At 43.5% G+C, this 18672-nt stretch overlaps 2 protein-coding genes across 10 annotated transcripts in view; one reads left to right on the forward strand and one right to left on the reverse strand.

The window, feature by feature from the left end:
• Positions 1-14522, reverse strand: part of LOC119181027 (F-BAR domain only protein 2) — a 79872-nt gene extending 65350 nt beyond the window's left edge. For all 9 annotated transcript variants that reach the window (XM_075875289.1, XM_075875287.1, XM_075875284.1 and 6 more), the window contains exons 1-2: positions 14297-14522; positions 1929-2020 (exon numbers count right to left, since the gene is read on the reverse strand). In XM_075875289.1, the coding sequence (XP_075731404.1) occupies positions 1929-2020; positions 14297-14326 (122 nt within the window). In that variant the 5' untranslated portion in view covers positions 14327-14522. The remainder of the gene's footprint in view (positions 1-1928; positions 2021-14296) is intronic.
• Positions 14523-14964: 442 nt separating this feature from the next.
• On the forward strand, positions 14965-18388 carry LOC142774845 (uncharacterized). The gene is made up of 3 exons (XM_075875987.1): positions 14965-15101; positions 17048-17280; positions 18155-18388. Exons 2-3 carry the CDS (start codon positions 17101-17103, stop codon positions 18386-18388), a joined length of 414 nt encoding a protein of 137 aa, XP_075732102.1. The 5' UTR covers positions 14965-15101; positions 17048-17100.
• The last annotated feature ends 284 nt before the right edge of the window (positions 18389-18672 follow it).

The raw sequence follows: 18672 nt of genomic DNA on the forward strand, positions 1-18672 counted from the left end.
CATCTACCACACACCGCATGTGTGTGGTTTGAACAAGCACAGAGAACTGCTTCTCAGACAAAGCGGCCACCACTCCCAATAAGCAATCACCGCACTTCCCGGTCACCCCCAGCAGCTCCAATGGCTAGTCCCCTCTTTCAGAAGCAATTGCATTGTTTCAGACGACCCATTGTTCTCAGAGCTACCGCACATCAAAGGCCACAGGGCAGACAAAGAAATGAAAATGAAACTCGTCAATAGAAGTACAAAGCTATGGCGCAAGAGGGACGGAAGCTGAGTTAGACAATAATAATCTGCCTACAAAGAAGGATGGACAAGCACGCCAGAGTGAACAAACAGGCCTGCCAGAATGGCATGGTGGCTCCACCAGCTGCTAGGCCAAAGACTGCGCTAACGGAACAGTATGTCACTTATAGTCAACACAACTACTACACTTTCCTTCACCGTCTTCTGACCCTCTACTTCCTTCATAGAAATAAATACAGGCTGAAAGTACAACACAACCAGCTCTCGAAGTAGCTAGCCCTTGTTGAGAAACAGCACTTCCTTGGCCTAACTCGCATTTCGCGCTAGTTAACATGTGTACCAACTTTGCTTGCGCTCAAAATAAGACAACTGTGTCGGCAGGAGAACTGTACTTCCTTAGTCTGATCGTCTCGTCCATCTGCCGCCGTTTTCGCCCATCACGTTTTACATTAAGTTAACACACACAGAAACCTCGCTTGCACTTGAAATTGTACAAACCTATGTGTAGTGACTTAGATGCTGCAGAGGCCTTAACTATAGAAAAAAATTTTTAAAAAATGATATGAAATGTAGGCCTTTTTTTAATCTACAAGAAACGCATAGCAAAACAACCGACAGAAGACTGGCAGAAAATGGGCATATTTCATCCCCTTAAATCAATAATCACTGGTTTTACTGGAAGGTTTTAGAAAACCAAGTAGATAGCACAATAAAATATGTCAAGAGTGCATAAAAACCCATAACACTGGCACACAACATATAGAGCTTCTTTCAACTCTACGCTGCACACAACTAGGTGAGGCGTGGTTTCAGTTCTCACTATCGACAATGTTTGCATTCACGTGCAGTTCATATAACCTTATGCTTTTAAATAAATCTATAACATTAATGACTCCCTTTGATTGGAAAAGAAAAAGCTTTTTAGCACCTTTGTACGCTCCCCGAGAAAAGCATTGTTGGTAGCCCCATCTAGGTTTCGGTTCTCAAATTAATCACTCAGTGACTCATTTTCTGAATTCTTTTCAGCAAAACTACAAAAATATGACTAAATGGAGCAGCACAATTGAGCAGAAAAGCGGGAACAAAATTAGTCACAGTTTGTAGAAAAGAAACAATGGAAGGCACATACACAAGAACAAGTGGCACAAGGCATCAGAAGAATATTGTTCACGGCCGAGAATCGCTTCCATGTGCTACATGCAACAAAAGGACAAAGAAAATCTGAAAAATGGCAAGCAACAACCTTCGCCATTCAATAGCTCTGCCGATAAAAGCAGTCTCGAATAAACCCTTCGTTGAAAGGCTTGCAGACAACATTTTTTCCCCACCAACGGCAGTATTGAAGACTAAACCACCTTGTCGAAATCCTCAAGGAAGGCTCTTTTCGAGGCAGTTGCACCCCTGATCATGTATAACCAATTCCCAAACTACGTCGAAAATCATCTCTGGACCTCTGTCTGCTTACCGGCAATGAAAACAGAAAACTCCCATATAGAATATAGCTCACCGATTTTCCAAAAACACCGCATGGTGCCAAAAATCATTAGCTGATCACAAGTTATCAGCTAGCTAAGCACACTACTGCAAGAAATCCTCTCCTTTTTTTTCCTATTTTAAGCAATAGCAGAACTCCAGTGAAATAGCGTTCCATTACTGTTGCATCGACTTCAGGAAAAACTTACCTCTCGCGGAAGAACTCCGCCAAGTCTTTGGCCGCGAGATAGCCATATTTCATGTTATGGTACAGCACATCAAAGCCATTGTTCTTTTCTCCCTGCATAAAAAGAAATAACAAACCACATGAGCATACAACAACACAGCATGACAAAAACTAATGCCCCATCACAAAAACTGTGAGGATTGCATCTGTTAGAAGAGCTTGAATGAGGAAGAGTGCTGCAGTGAAATGTGAAAACTAGACTCATTGTGTGAAACCGTGTCGGTGTATTATCAGAAAAAAAGTTGAGTGTAATCAATCTTCATTTTGACCTTAATGCAACTTTTCTAAGCTCCAGAGAGCACGTTGTCAAAAGAGAAGAACATTGCCGTCAACAATCAACATGCTTGGGCAAATTCACAGCTCCTAAAGAAAAAAAGCCAGTTCGACTTCCCCGGTAATTGTGAAAGGTCTAATAAGACTCCTGTCTGTAATTACCATCACAACATTTGTACAGCTGAAACAAGACTAATAAATGGGCTAGTGGTCGAAACGTATTGCATTTCATTTAGAGATAATATATAAGCTTTTCAACTTGACTAAGCTGACAAGGTGTGACCTTTGCAACCTTCTTAACCATGTCAAGCTTGACCAGTTATGCACTTAGAACTTCTGATAGCCAAATTCCAGCCGAACATGACCAAACATTCTCATAAGAAATTAGCATCTTGTGGTCCAAGCTTGCAACTTGGCTTATCAGCTCCGGTTCAGGTCTGGTCATATAGTTAGGCACATTCATAGAGAATAAAACAATATCCTACCATTTCCAAAATGTAATCATATTTTCAATTGTGCATCAAGGATTGCACTAAATAAATGTCCTCTCTTAGCCAATACACCAAAGCAGGTTGAAGCCATAGCCAAATGATCTGGGCATTCCATTTTCAAATTACAGTAGTTAATTATTTGTCTTCTTTTCCCCTTTTTGAATGAAGTTTAATGAAGCTAATTTATTTGATGCCATGCTATTGCACGGGCAGGAAGCTACTGCATCAGAATGCCTACATTGTAAAATTTGAGTTTTCTCACTGTGCCATTTACAAAGCCTCGCAAATTAAGTACACGAACTGCAAATGAACCCAGCCCTATCAAGATGCCATTACGTAGCCATTCATCATAAGGCAATTACAACACCACTTCAAACGTGAAGCAATTACCTTCCTTCCGCTAGCTTTCTTCCAAACGGTTGACCTATAAGGCCTCCATAATGCAAAGTCCCGGTGCGCGCGCATATCAACGAAAAAACTTGGGTGCTCACACGGGAGCGTTTCAGCAGCAGATCGAAAATGTACCGCTCATACCCAGTGCACTGCATGCTCCTAAACGGAACACTGTCACCTACTTGCCAAGCACCGCCCATTCATTTACATATACCGTGTCCCGCAAAGCAAGCGAAATGACAGGCCTAAGAAAGACGAGAATAAAGAACATGCAACCTGACACTCAAGCAAAAGGGAGGTACGCATTACAACAAAAGAGCGTAAGGTAATCCCTGTCCACTACCCCCGCCCCTCTCCTTGTTTTCCAAGGATGCAGCTGGCTTACGTCCAGGGAAGTCGTGCACACGCAATCCTGGGATTCCTCTGTGTGCATGGGAGAGAAAACACCCCTGTATGCTACATGCCTGCTGTACTCAGCCTGACGGCTGGTGCAGTTTATCTGACGTTCAAAATTCCTGGCAACCAAATCTTGCATTTTATAATCTTCTGCTTGCTTTTTTCCTTGTAGCTGTCTCGTAACTATCATGCAATGTCTGAATTATTCAAGAAAGCAGCAATCAGCGTGCAGTTACTGTTCAAAAAAACCAGTTCAGAATGCGCGCCAAGTGCAGCACGACTTTATACGCAAAGTTAGGCGCCATAATGCATCACCAAAACCACAGACGGATGTTGAGTTATTATATTTTACGAACACTCCTACATGCTACAGTGGGGTCATATGCGAACAAAGAAAATGCCCAGCTGTGTATTTAATGAAACGATATGCTTTGTTCTTTCACACAAGTGAAAGGATTTCGGGACAACTTAAATGTTGCATATTGTTCCGCATCTAGCTGAAGTTAACCATAAAAATATGTCTAATAGTATTTTCATGCATTGGGAGTAAACGAGAACTAAAGTTGCTTGATTAAATTTTTGCAGGAATATAGCCACCATTAGAACTTTTAAAGGTGCTAATAAGGAAGCCAAGTGGTTTTTGCTAAAAGAAAAAAATATACATGTATGATCTCAAGCGCCACACAAAGAAAACAAGTATCAGTTTAAACAGGCTAAGATTAGCTGGCTGGCATACGGGAAGACTGAAAACGCAATTGAGTTCTCTCAACATGGAATGTGGAAAGAATCACCACTTATAACTGTCACACAACTAAAAATTCTGACTTTATTTTTCCACAGACATTTGCTTTATTAATATAATGCCCTGACACAGATCTGCACCGAGGAACATAAATATAGCATGCTAATTTTGACTGCTGAACCCAGAGAGCACTTGAAGAACTGTAGGGCAGTGTTATTACGAACAAGCTTAATTAGTAAAGTAGTCCATCATTTATTAATTACTTGAGATATTGAAAGCTACATCCCTTTTGCGTATTATAATACAACTCCAGGCTTTGCTTAAATTAAGCCTCTCATTTTTAAACATCAGCATTTTGAACTATCAAACTCAACATGACACGCATGATATTTTGGATATTACAGGGATAACATAAAAGATAGTTTCACCGAGTACCTCATAGAATTCCAAATCATATACCCTCGTAACTTGAAAGAAGACAAATGTACAGTTTTTTATGCTATCGATGAGCTTCTACAACAAATACTGCAACAGTTCAGAGCATTCAGTGAAACTAGATAGAAAATTCAACGAAGGAAAATAATTAACAGGACTTCATTCCATGCAGCAGCTACGTAATTTTTGAGAATTTTTTTATAAACCCTAAGTTATCGGTCAGTGAGTAATGGCCATTTGAACGTTCCGAAAAAAAAGCTGTTGCATTTGAAGGTATTCTTTCCCTCATTTGAACCAAAGCTTTCGCCATAGAGTTGCATACAATAATACCTAGACGGGAATCTGACAATAGGAAAATCTGGCGCAACAATAGTTAAAAGGGAATCTGGTTCCTTCAGCGGCGTTTGTACCCCCTTGGAAATTATGGGAAGTACAGGCTCTGGATCACCTTCGGATGGTTTATGTTCTTGAGATTAGAGACGCTTCTTTTCCGGGTGGAAAACAAAGTCATATGAACTTATATTCAATTAAAACTTGCTTAATTCGTTTATACGAAAACTTTATTGCAAAAAATTTTTGTGATGAGGCAGCAAAAGTGAAACCTGGGCAAATTTAACTATCATGGTATCCATTGCTCTGCCATTGCATTCCAGATTTGGCATCAAGATTAAATGAACCACTTTCTACAACACTTGAAAACGAACATGCTTGTTTTTCTCTCAAAAGTATGCATTATCTATTTATGGAAATGACAGTACAGAATTAAGTGAGAAACACTTTTTTTCATCTCCTGTGATGCTAGGTGCGCCTGTGGAAGTGTTTTGCCCCCCCCCCCCCCCTTGCTCCTCTGCCTTTGGTTTGTTGTGAAGCCGAGTCAGCGCAGCGCGACGGTGCATCTGCTCCGTCTTGCCTAAAACGAGTTTAGGCAAGACGTGCTTGTGAAAAAATATGAACTCGATGCGATATCCTGCACCGGCATGAGACGCTACACTTATGCGCAGAGTTGAGTGGACGGTGCTTTGTTTAAACTGTCAAATATGACTAAAAGCTTCAACGTCGCAGCAAACTTCAAACCTAGTGGTCCTCAGTCTCTTGGAACAACAAAGACACTGCTTCAGTGCTTTTCACCGCACCCCACTACCCACGCTGCACGAAGAACAGAACTGAAACTGTAGAAAAAAGTCTATAAACAGTTCGCTAGCTAACCCTATCCATACCGAAGCCTACACTTCCCATAATTCCCATGGAGGTACAGGATCGTAGCGACAGGTTCCTCCCTAGGTATTGTTTTATAAAACTGTATGCTTTTCTCGGTAGGTACATTTCTCTCTAGTGGCTACAAGTTTTCTTTGTTTTTACTTTCCTTTGGCGTCGCTCACCAATTCGAATCATTTTCAGTCGCCTTTAACTAACAAGAGTAGAGCACTCACTAGTTGTAAGACAACCGCAAATAACATTTGTCGGGAATGTGGGGCTTTTTGAGGCAAAGGTCATATTGAACAATTGGTATAGTCTCACTTACACACGACGTGAATTATGAAATCTGTATGGAGATTTATCCAATGAAAAGCCTCCTCTGCTTTTTGTTTTTTTTTTTTTTGCTTGACACGTACGTGTAGTGCCAATCACACAAGAACATTCAGTGGAATGCGGCAGTTGTAAATGATACGACTTCATTCCGTATGCTTGTGCACTCATGCTGCAATAATATGAGAACAGAACATCACTACACGTGCTTAAAAAGTTGATGCGCTCGTTGAATGACGCAAGTGCGCTACTACAGCATCCCACTCACGTGTCCGCTACAAATGGGTGAGAAAGATTAATTTTTTTTAAATAAAAGAAATATTTGCTTAAGTTCACATGAGAATTTGATAAACTGCCTAAACGATAGCTGGTATTGTACCGATACCAGCCGTAGCTGAGCCTAACCCAAGTTATTACCAGTCCTCACTTTCATTTTCATTCTGCCCAGAGACTTAAATATGTGTGGCCCTTATTTCTTATGTCCAAAACAGCAAACTATCCAAATTTTTCTGATAGCCAATTCTCAAAAATATACTTACATATAAATTAATGAATACTCACACACAAGGAAACTATTCTACTAAGAGATTTATTCAGACAAACGGTGCTGTTACCACTTTCCATTTCTGCAACACTGCACACATTTAGCGAAACCCAGCATCGATAACTTTTCATTCTTTTTGCTTCAGAGCTGTAACAAACATTCGCAGCAGTGCCTATCCAGAAGAGCCAGGTTGCCACAAACTCCATACATACATGGTAACATCTACAACAAAAACGCATCCTCTCTAGTTTACACAACGTGCCCGAAGCTGGGGTGTTATGAAAGTGCAATCTGATTCGCCACTGGGGAGCCAGCTTTATTTTTTTTTCGCAATGAGCCAGGCACTGGCTACGTCACAAACCTCTCAAGCCCAGCATGCAATCGCACGTGCAACAGCTCGCACGTGACTTTTCAAGTGTGTTTCACTACCAGGAGCCACTGCCTCCTTCCTGTTAAACAATCAAGTTGACATAAACGGGCGTAGTGATATCCTAACGTCATTCACTGCCAACCACCTCCGGGGTCTTCCGCTTTCGTAACAGGCTGCCTTTTTTTAAACGTTTTTTGTTTCTGCAGAACAGGCCACGTGACTCATAGCAGCACCTGTGTGCAGCAGTGCGTAGCGCGTGTGCACGTGCGACATGCGTGAGTTAGACCATTGTCTGTGCATCTTCCTTCCAGAAGCTCCGAACACTTGCTTGGTGACTGCTAGGTTCTGCAGTACGCTACAATGTCACGGCAAGCGAGAACGTGAGGAAAGCGACGCCTGCGCATTACGCAGGCAGCAATGACGTAAAGTTTTTAGCACAGCGTGCAACAATTATAATTGCTATTTAACAGAAATGTACTTTTCTTTGCAACGCCTAAGAAACTTCTTAACTATTTTGAAAAGCATACAACAAATAATTAAGGTAGGTTATTGGACTGTTCCTTTGGTAATTCGAATTTGTTGTACTTCGATCAAATTTTCCGGTGAACCAGGAACAAAGTGGTTATGTAAAACAGGCAACAAAACCACCTATCAACGCCTACAAATGCTGCAACACGAATATAGAAACGCTTAGTTTGATTTTCCAAAAATTCGCTACATGAGGACGCCTCAGTACATAAAGACACTGTCCAGCATTAATTTTGACCACTTGGTTCTATTTAAGAGCTGAGAAGGACACCGTCCCGCTTTAATTTTGACCACTTGGTTCTATTTAAGCGCTGAGAAGATGGTACAGAACATTTTTTTTTTATTCTGCCTTAACACTGGAATTCAGCTGCAATGACAGGCAGTCAAACGCATGATCTCCTGCTCAGCACTGCTACGTAATAACTAATAAACCATCGATGTGCATAAAACGGAAGAAAAAAAAAAGAAAAGCACCACAGCAAACGCAATAAGTTTGCACTAAGTCGTGCAGAGCTTGGCACACGAAAGCTGGCTAATGCTGTTTGTTCCAATGTAGTAAGCAGGTTTTGCTATAGGATCAACCATCTTTGCTGTGCCAAGCTTTGCTCAACTTAGTGCAAACATCCCGGATTTTCCTTTCGTCTCTGTTTATTTCTACTTTCTTTATCTCTCTTTCTCACCCTCTTTCTATTGATTTTTCAATCTTTCCATTATTTATCTCACTAACTCTCGATTTTCCCATTTGCTTACCTTTTCTAAAATTTTTTACCTCTCTTTTGCTGATGCCCTCTTCTTTGCCAGTGCTTCTTTATCTTTCTTTCTTCTTCTTTATAGGCTGCACTTTACACCTATCCTCCTTTTCCCTATCACTCTCACTCTCCTAACCCCCTAGCTATACGTACTACAAAAAGCTTTGTTCTGACAGCATACCTGGATAACGCAGTGGTCGACACGATTGCCTTCGGATCATGGGTATGCAAACCCCCACCTCAGGAGGAATTTTTTTAGCCAAGATTTTATCTCTCTCTCTCTCACTCTCTATCATCTCCTTGCTCAACACCAGCCGTCTGTAGGCCCATTTCTGCGGCACACACCTGTTCATTATGATAACAGTGTTTGCGTGACGACACATTATACCGAGCTACAACTGCTTTGCCGTTGACAGAACGCACTATGTATGCTAAAAAAAAAAAAACGAATCTCTGTATTTCCAGGAGACCCACCTTTGAGAGACATTCAGCTCTCCTGGTAACTGGAAGTACAGACTGGGCTACCAATTAAATGCTCAAAGCCAGAACTTGCCAGTTTTAGTTCAATCAGCAGACTAACTGTCCTGCCGCGTTCAATAAAAAGAGAGCAATTTACAGACCGAACAAACGAACACCGCTGAATGGACCTTTTCATCTCGGGAGAGTTCAACACCCTATTGCAGACAAATAGATTGGCTACAACAGAAAGACAAAGGGGCAGGTGAAATGAGGGGCACTCCAATTCTACTAAGGCAGAATTCATGATAGCTATGCCAGAAAAATGCTTCCATGGTCTATCCACCTGGCCCACTTTAGAAAATGAAATGTCTAAAGGAATTGAGCATAAAAAAAGCCATAACGATCAAGCTTTAGCTTACAAACAACCCAGCCATACTTCTAGGGTGTTTACAAAAATAAGTAGACCTAATATGTAAGCCCTACAATTAAAGCACATGTCATTAAAATGGAATCAGCTCCTGCGTGCCCAGAAAAGAAAGACTATTGGCCCACAAGAGCCAAAAGCAATATAAATGATAAAAATGGGATCAGTGGGATTTAGCAACGGTTATCAGCAGTCCGTGAACAAAGCCACCAACAATATCAGTATGCCACACTCTTTGTCCTATGGCAGAAAACAATGTGTGTCTGCAATAAGTGCCAGCGAGCGATATCCTGTATAGATGTATACGCCAATATTGCTGGTGTCGCTTGCTAACTCCCGTGTTTTGTTTTGTTCTTTTATAAATATGTAGAGACAAATGGTCTATATATACCAGAGGTATATTTATCGCATGGTCTATCATGCAAATAAATATTATCAGCATGTGTCACGTCGGCACTTTTTAGTCCAACTGTTTTAAGAGGGGACATGGAACTTTAAGAAGTTTACTTCTTGATAAATTTTGATGACACTTGGCAAATGTATGTATATCTGTGTGCGGATTTCAAATATACAATTATTTTGCTTGTATAAAGTGTAGTTTTTAAAATACTAAATATTTCATGTGCCTTTGGGGAGCAATTTTTGTCTAATCTAAAAGAGTTACAAAGTAAATCAGCACATAAAATAATCTGGAATCGTATCTGATTGCAATGCAACAAAAATTAATGTTCTAAACCCACTAAAAGAAAAGTTATGAAATGTTGAACACTCCCCAGTGAAATCCTAGCTTCAAGCTGACTCACTCTAAATGTTCAACTTACCATAATATTTGTTCAAATTTATTTAGAATAATCATTTTTTCTTTGCATTGCATGCAGACCTGACACCAAATTATTGTGATATGCTAATTTAATTTGCAGCTCTCCTAGTTTCAAAAAATCTTACTCCCCAAAAGGCACATGATATAGCTTGTATTTTAAAAACCCCACCTTATTCAAGAAAAATGATTGCATATTTAAAATTGGCACACACATATATACATAAGCTCACCAAGTTATATCGAAATCAATCGAGAAATAAAAAAACTATTTTTTTTAAGAGCAGCGTCTTAACTAGGCAGACTGTAGCTGATGCATGCCTGGTAACTACTGCAGCACCTTTCTGAAAGAAAAATAACACGAGCAGGCTGAATCACTACGGTGCATGCGACGTCACGTGAGGCATCTTTGAATGAAATATTTAGAAATGGCAATACTGCCTCTGGATCTCTTTTTTTTCATTGTCCAAAAAAACCAGCATTGATTGTGATTGACTAATTTACTCTATTTACCATATACTGGGAAATACAAATTCATGAACAAAAAAATATCAATAATTTACAAGGCTGCGACAGTATAAGATGTCACGCCTAATTTTTTTTTAACATTTATTTTCCCCCACTGTCCTTTCAGTCCCTGTGCGAACACATTTCTATCCATACAGGACAAAACCATGTGCACCCTCACAACCATGCATTCTTTTTCTACGATCGCTTAGTGAAAATGAAAGTGATAATAAATAAAATGAAATGCCACGAAACCTGTGCGACAGACTCCCAAACTTTGTTCTCTTTCACTAGTATAACTTTTTATATGCACATGTGCTTCTTAGTGAAGAAACTACCGATTCAGCACAAATATGCACATTTTTTTTAAGCATATTCGGCCTCATTTGATTACTGGCCAACAGCACGGAGTTTTGAAGCTCAACCACCACACAATGTGTCTATGGACCCAACAGTTCACAACCGATGCTTAGGAAAGCCCTTTTGAAACATCACATCACTGCAAATGTAAGTAGGCAGGTCCGGGTTAAAAAAAAAAGCGAAACAGAAAAGTTGAGGCACAATGCACGGAGCAAAACAAATAAGTTGCGTCATGGAGGTTTCTGCCTTTAGACCCGTTATCTCGTTGACGCAAGGTTCTAGGCCTCTTCCGTCAAGCGCTTTCTGGGCACACTGCCAGCGCTTGAACCGTCCAGATTATGAATGGCTCAACCTTGCTCCAATTGCGCCTATGACTATCCGCCCATAAAGACGGACAGTGGTCAGCTCGGCGCAATCAGTCAAGGAAAAGCGACGTTCCTCGAAGGCATCTGAGCAAGAAACGGGATTACTCGCCTGTGTTTGTGGTCGCGCATGATTCTGAACAGTTGGCGAGACGTACTTCGCACAAAATGCCTAGCCCTTTGTTGGAAAGGTCACACGTATGGCAGCGATAAGACGTGATGTATGCAGAGAGAAACAAGTTAGACATGTGCTGCCCTTTCTTGACCTCTTTTTCTTTCTGAGCACGTCAGGCGTTTGCTGTGCCTTTCCCCCTCCAAGCTACAAGTACACACACACACACACAACATGTCAGGAGCAAATCAAGAACGGACACTGAGAATTCAGATTACTTCAAACACTTCATTCTCGATTAAATTTTAAGGCACTACCTTCAGAAGGACATACGTAAAATCCAAACCTTCGTTCTAGATGAACCACGTTTAAGGACAACACACCTGGACAACTTCTAGCAGCACGTTTCAACACTGCTGTTTATTCCAGCAAAAAAAAAAAAAAAGCCATGCTTCTCATGCCACATGCCATCTTCATTTTTCTCCTCTTCTAGCGTGTGCTATGTTCACTGTTCTTAACAACATACACTCAATTAAAACAATAATGAAACACAATCATTTTGCCTAACGAAAATTGCCGTTGCGTAAAGCAAAGCCAAAATTCGGCCGGAGTTAGAGGTTAACAGAGTTACACTCGGTTTGCTACCCTGCACTAGGAGAGGGGATGAAATGAAAGGAAGGGAAAACGGGCAAGCGATACCGCGCGTGTGCCTAGCAGAACTGACAGCGCCACGTGGGCCGAACGCAACGAAAATGCAATCTGCGCTAACAGAAAGGAAGGGGGGCGAGGAATCTGGTCAACGCTAGCTGCAAGCACGGCCGCAGTCCGGCGCACAACGGCTACCGCAGCGCGCCGGTTACGAAAGCGCTCTGCGCGCTCAGTAATTGGTTTCACCGCTCCTCTCGGTCGCTCAAAACGTTTTTTTTTTTTTTTATCGCCCGATGGAAGACGAAGAAGGCCTTCGAATCACTTCCCAACGGTCACACGGCCGGGGAGAGAAGAAGGGGGCAGGGCGAGCGGTAATCGACATTCTCGCCGCGACTTCGTGCCGTAGGCGCAGCGTCGGTAGTACGCAGTCGAGACGGCATCGCTGACTTCTGTTCTGTTCATTCGCGCGCCCGTAGCTAACGACGCATTAACGCACGGACGCAGGCAAAGTAGGCAATCGGCGATGCGACGACGGTGTCCGGTCGACGTCATACGCACGCCTCTTTCTCCGAGTCGTTTTTTTTTCGTTTACCACGTATACCCTTCTATACGCGGAATAAGAGGTCAGCGTCGCCGATCACGAAGGCCTTGCCTCAGCAGCGCAGCGCGTGACGCAAGCCCTAAATCACCACGCTAGCTGTCCCGTTCCAACTCATAATTAAAGCGCGTAATTTTTGAGGCGATCGCCAAGCCCGACTTTTAACGCATTTGTGCCGGGCAGGCGTTGCGCCGGCAACTCGCGTGTCCGCTCAAGCGTCGGCTCAACGAACCACGACGGTCTAAGCCACTCCCGTCTCCGGCGGTCACGAACCGCAAGAGTTGTGTGTGTTCCAATGCGACGCGTGAAACGTGGCGGCTTGTTTGGCGCCGTTGCGAAACCGCGGGTCGCGCAGGATGCGTGCGTAGCGCTAATCGCGCGTGTTAGCGTTGCGACGGTAAGCAGCCGACGTGTGGCATCAACGCATTTCGTTCTAGACGTGCACGACGACCCGGTCAACACGCAATTGTTCACCCAAGGCCGCGCTTTGACGGGACAGGGGCGGCGATATGTTCGTAGCGCAGTTTCGCTTTTGTCTTACGGGCGCTTTTCAAAGCCCTGCCTGGATGGCCCGCATCAAAGGAGACAAACGCCGCGTCGCCGTGGTAAAAAAAAAAAAAAACTACCCGTTCACAGCTAAGCATCGGCATTAAACCGAGTCACGCGGCTGCTGCAAAAAAACCCGCCGCCAAGCGTGGAGACGCGATGTACCCCGCACATGCGCTTGGAAACGGCGCACCTCTTGTCTGCAGGGGGTAAAGGGAGGGCTCGAGCAAGCCAAGTCAGTCGCAAGCACGAACGACAGGTCGACCACCTGACGGGCCAAAACAAAAACAACACATCGACGAGACGTCGGTGCAAGCACGGATCACGGCGTGCGGTATGACAAGACCACCAAGTTGCACACACGAAAACGCGACTGCGGATTGTGCTCCGCGTTGGTCATCGCCGACTCGAAGCATACGCTTCCGTGCTCACGAACGTAAAATCCAGCGTGAAAACGAAAACAACGTTCGACTAAACCGAAATCCCTCGGGTATACCGGCGCCTCCTCTAGTTTTTACAAACCAGAGACAAATTACGTCCGGCAGCTTTCTTTTTCTTGATTTGCTCTTGCCCGACGCGTCGCTTCTTGCGCAGTTAATGCGTGCATTTATGTTTATTTCCGTTGCCAACTTCTCACTTTCGTCCTCCCCGTCGAGAAGGCCCTCTCCTCGAATCGCGGCGGTGTGGATGAGTCTACACGCATCGACGACGGCGCGAGGCGACTGAAAGTAAAGAAAAAAATGAACCTCTCAAACGGCACTCCCGAAACATGTCAAGCGCGTACCCGCGGCAACTACACCACCACTGTTCAACGTCCAATGCTCGCGACTAGGCCAAGGAACGAAAATTAATCGCCGCGCTTGTCACCGCGCAGCCCGAACTCGCTGGCCGGGCGAATGTTTAGGCGTAGGCGAATGCGGACTCGTCGGGCGTTTCATACACGATGCCGCTATCGCCAGAGCCGATCGGACCGACACATCGCGGGGAAGTGTCCCGCTTACAACTGCGCGAACGCGTCCAGTTTTTTGGGTGCAATTTGCGGTACGTACCCAGAAGTAGTCGCGGAAGTCCACAGTCATTTTGGAGTCATGGGAATGGTGGCGTGAGGAGGAGTGCAGCGAAAATTCCACGCTGCCGTCTTGTCGTTGGGTGGGGGAAGGAGGGTCGAGTTCCGATTCACCGATGGCGTTAGCGAAATATCACACACAGGCCAGCACCACCACTACCTGCCTACCACCACAACGGCAGCAGCAGCAGGCAACGCGAACGAGAGCGCAAAACGAGACTCCACGAGATATCGTCATCGCCGCTGGTTGAATCGGCCGTCGCCGCGTCCGGCGCCGCAGGATCGTATGACAAAAATAAAAACTAAAAAAAACAAATTCGTGCAAGTTTTATTAAGTAAGTTAACTATAAAATCATAATGTAGTTTATGCAACTGTAATATAGCTACAAATAATCTAATCATTAAGAAATTAACGCGAGTTTTGCATGTAGACGAAATCGTCTGTTATTGTTTCTCTGAAAGGTCTATATGAAATACTTTTTCTTCGTACTGCGTACAAATTTGTCTTGCGTGCTTAACAAAGCACTGAGCTTGGCCAGGCTCCCAAAATTGCTTCAACGCGCATCATTCCAAGGTAACATGCGCCCCAGCGGGGCTTTCCCATGGCCGTTCAACTTTTTTATGGCGGTCGCACCGCAATCGGCATCGCCCAAGCGCCGACAAGTCGAAAGCGACGGAGCTCCGCGAAAAATTGCCGAAAAAACCGTATCGCAGGGGTCTCAGACTAGCTCTGAGCCCCCGAATAAACGTAGGAAAGTCCGGTAAATTTGTTTCTCCCCATCAGCAACGTAAGTGCGACCCGTCACGGCTTGTGGCAGTGTTTTTTTTCTCTCCCCCTTCTCAATGGCCGGGCGGCGGCCATGAGCCATGGCGTCCTTCACCTCCTCTCATCCGTCCATCCTCGCGCCTCTCTCGCGCGGCTACACTGTAGCGCGGCGCTCCTCCGGCCGCCCTTTAACTTTGTTTTTTTCTTTTTCTTCCAAAGCGGCGCTAATTTTGTTTTGTTTTTGTGAGCGTGATGTTTGTTTATTCTCACAGGTGATCCTGCAGCTGCGAAGTCTGAATTTTTATTAACCGAAAGTGACATTATTATTATTATTATTATTATTATTATTATTATTATTATTATTATTATTCATTACCTTGTGGCATTCTCATATTCGCCTCTCTGAGAGAGTTTTGGTTAATGAACACAACTTTTCTGGCATTAATTGCTGATTTTGATGTCTTCTTTTAATGGCATGTTTTCTTTTTGTATAATTTGTATCAAGCGTTTGAAAAAAAAAAAAGGGAGGATTTTCTTCCTTGTAACTGGTCCACATGCATGCTTTCAGAAAAGAAGAACTGCAGCTGTTTATTTGTCCATTTCGTAATGAAATCGAATATATAACGATATATTCTGATAATGAGTATATGAGGTCTAATCAATTCTTTATGTATTTCAGAAACCAATTCACAGTGTGCTATCAATTGACATTGGCCCATATCAATTATATTCAATTCAGTTTATTTGGACAAACATTGCCTAGGTTGAAAGGCAGATTCTCTCTGCCCAATTAGGATCACTCTTGCAGATACATTTGGTGATCAGATGCAGTGGAAGATAAAAATAGAGTGATTTTTTTTTAGGAACATGAAGGCAAAATTCAAGGAGCTATTAATGTGATAGCATTAAAGAACTGGGTTCGAGGAAATTCCATCATCGGCTTCGGCATCATTTGTTGTGGGCAAAAGATCATCATGTTGCCCATCACTAAAAAATCTATAATTATGCTACTAAAATAAATAATAAAAATTTTCAGATCCAAGTGAGGATCGAATCCTGGCCGTCTGAGTGGCAAGCAAATGTTCTACCACAGAGAGACAAGACTTGTTCAAACTGCTTTGGAAAAAAACGTATATGAATGTAGTGCAGCGGAAGGAGTTTTCTTAGCAAAGCGTAAAATCGTGCCAGGCATCAAAACATGTTAACTGAACAGCGAGTGGGTGTTTTATAGGTCCACCCATTACAGAGCGCTCAGACACATTTAATCATCAGCAGCAGCAGGACTATCAAGAAAGTGAGCAGTTGCATAGGTTGGCATAGGAGGCCCTTTGCAGATACACAAAAGGAATAATTATGGTGTAGTGGGCACTTAACAACTTTGCTTGCAGTAGGCATTCAATGATACTTTCAAGGTGCAAATTCGTTGGTTACCTTACGGGATTGTTGGTGTATACACCAAGAACCGAAGCAGTCTAGCAGATCATAAGACGATGCGCATGAGGTCCGCTTACATTATCGCGATATTTCTTCAAGGCGAATTCAAGCGTTCTCGAATTTTTGTTTGTGCACTTACACAAGTACGGAAACAGTTGAATAGACCTGATATATAATTTTTCAATATCAGCCAGACAATTGAAATATGATGGAAGGAGCAATTAGGATGTGTTGTGCACATTATCTTTTTCTTCTATTTGCCACCCTAGGGTAGCCCTGCACTTTAGTGTCGAAGACAGCTATTTTTGTGAGCTTTCCATGACACTTTCTCTCACATTTCAAGCAACTTACCTTGTATTCAGTGCGAACATGTGACATATGTGTAATGTTTCAATACCACGACTTGAAGAATGAACACATTGAAGCTCTCATGAACCTATGACCCACCTTGCCCCTTGAACTGGGGCCACAAATTGCTGGCACATGGTGACAGCATGTTCAATTTAATGCTCTGCCTGTCTCTCTTTCATCTAGACAGGAGAGTACACTGCTGTCTCTTGGTTTCTCTGGGTGAAACCGTCAATGCCATGGCTCAGTTAGAGTTGGACCCGCTGTTCCTCAAGGCCCTGCGACTGTTGCATTCGAAGGCGAAGGATTCGGCCGAACAGCTGCGACAGCTCATCGAAGACACACTCGTCCAACGCCAGAGTGCCAGTGGAACCTCTACGGGGAGGGACACCAAGACGTTACTCACCACAATAAAACTGGTCAGTATTGTCCTTGGCTGTCTATGGTTTCTCTCGTATTAGTAAATTTCTTTTTCACGGTACCGAGAACGCCATGCTTGCTGCGAGACGACACTGGGCAAGTGACAAAACGCGAAAGTGCGGGTGGCAACATCGTCTTGCAGTGCCGCACCAATCGCGTTGATGTCATAGATTTTGATAGCGTCTACTGTAGAACTTCCATAATTCCTAATGGGTAAAAATGAAGTACATTGTCTTCTGAAGGGGCCAGGCACCTTAGGAAACTTGAAGGACACTTGAGCTTCGCCTTCAAGAGCAGACCCCAATAGCGTAATTTGGCCTTGTGCGCATCACCTTCTCAATTGCTGGCCCGGCCTGCTCGATTGAGACATACTCAGTGCATGCCTCAACCTGTTTGGTTTAATTATTGAACACAAAAATAAAATGTGCACTGGGGCTATTCATGTTTTTAAAACCTTTTGAACTGGGTGGAAAACTGTATTATGCAGGCAGATATTATTTCTCTTCTTTTCCGCATTCCTGAAGCGATTCTGCTTACATGTTATCCTCCCTGCCTTTCATGCGGAGTACCCTTTCAACAAATTTAAAAAGGGCCTGAAGAACTGGCAAGCAGAAGAGCAGAATAAACAATTCAAGCTTATGGAATATGCACGAGCACAACATTCCCGGCAGAGAAGTTTCAGATCGGAAACGAGTCGGATCTCTTGTTTTGTTGTGCTGGTTCAACAAACCTCTGGTCCTCTCTCTGTCTCTCTCCATGCTTCGCGTATGCTCACTAGGAGCATCTTTATTTTTCTTTTTTACTACTGCCTTGTTTTCGCAGTGTGTACATGCTCGTATCCCGAGACATGCCCCCTTTTCCCTCTAATTGCAGGAAAGTGATGGCAGAGCTCACCTACTGGGGCGGCGGCAGTCGCCCAAGCAAGAGGCCGGAGCTGGCAACAACGGAGGCCCACCTGCCCTGTCAGCTATCCGTAGCCTATCCACTGACGAGCCAAGGCGGAAAGACCCACCGCCTTTAGAGTGCAAGCCGCCTCCTCTCCCCATCTCGGCCATTAAACCAGACACCCCATCGCCTGTCTTAGAGGCAAGCAGTTCGGTGAATTAACATGCTACGGCATTCTAAAGCTGGCAATAGAAGGCGTGGCTGTATTAGTTAGAAGCCAGTATGGTCAGTCATCTTGCTTGCATCTAGCGATTGGTTTCTTATGCAGAATGGAGGCATCTTGGGTCCCGTTCTTGCGAAAATGCTGTGTTCAGTTCATATGCATGCATGAGCAGGGTGAGAAAGGTCACCAAAATAGATGTTCAATAGCATTACGTTTATTCGACTCTCGTATGTCATGGCATCCCTCTGCTCAGGACGTGTGTTGGCAAGCTTACATAAAACCC

Source organism: Rhipicephalus microplus, chromosome 10, assembly GCF_043290135.1.
Source record: "Rhipicephalus microplus isolate Deutch F79 chromosome 10, USDA_Rmic, whole genome shotgun sequence".
Lineage (NCBI taxonomy): Eukaryota > Metazoa > Arthropoda > Arachnida > Ixodida > Ixodidae > Rhipicephalus > Rhipicephalus microplus.

Bases quoted from the DNA above. Each gene is read 5' to 3' on its own strand.
- LOC142774845 (XM_075875987.1), top strand. From the start codon at position 17,101: ATGGCTCAGTTAGAGTTGGACCCGCTGTTCCTCAAGGCCCTGCGACTG. The intron at 17,281-18,154 runs GTCAGTATTGTC...CTCTAATTGCAG, and splicing joins TACTCACCACAATAAAACTG to GAAAGTGATGGCAGAGCTCA.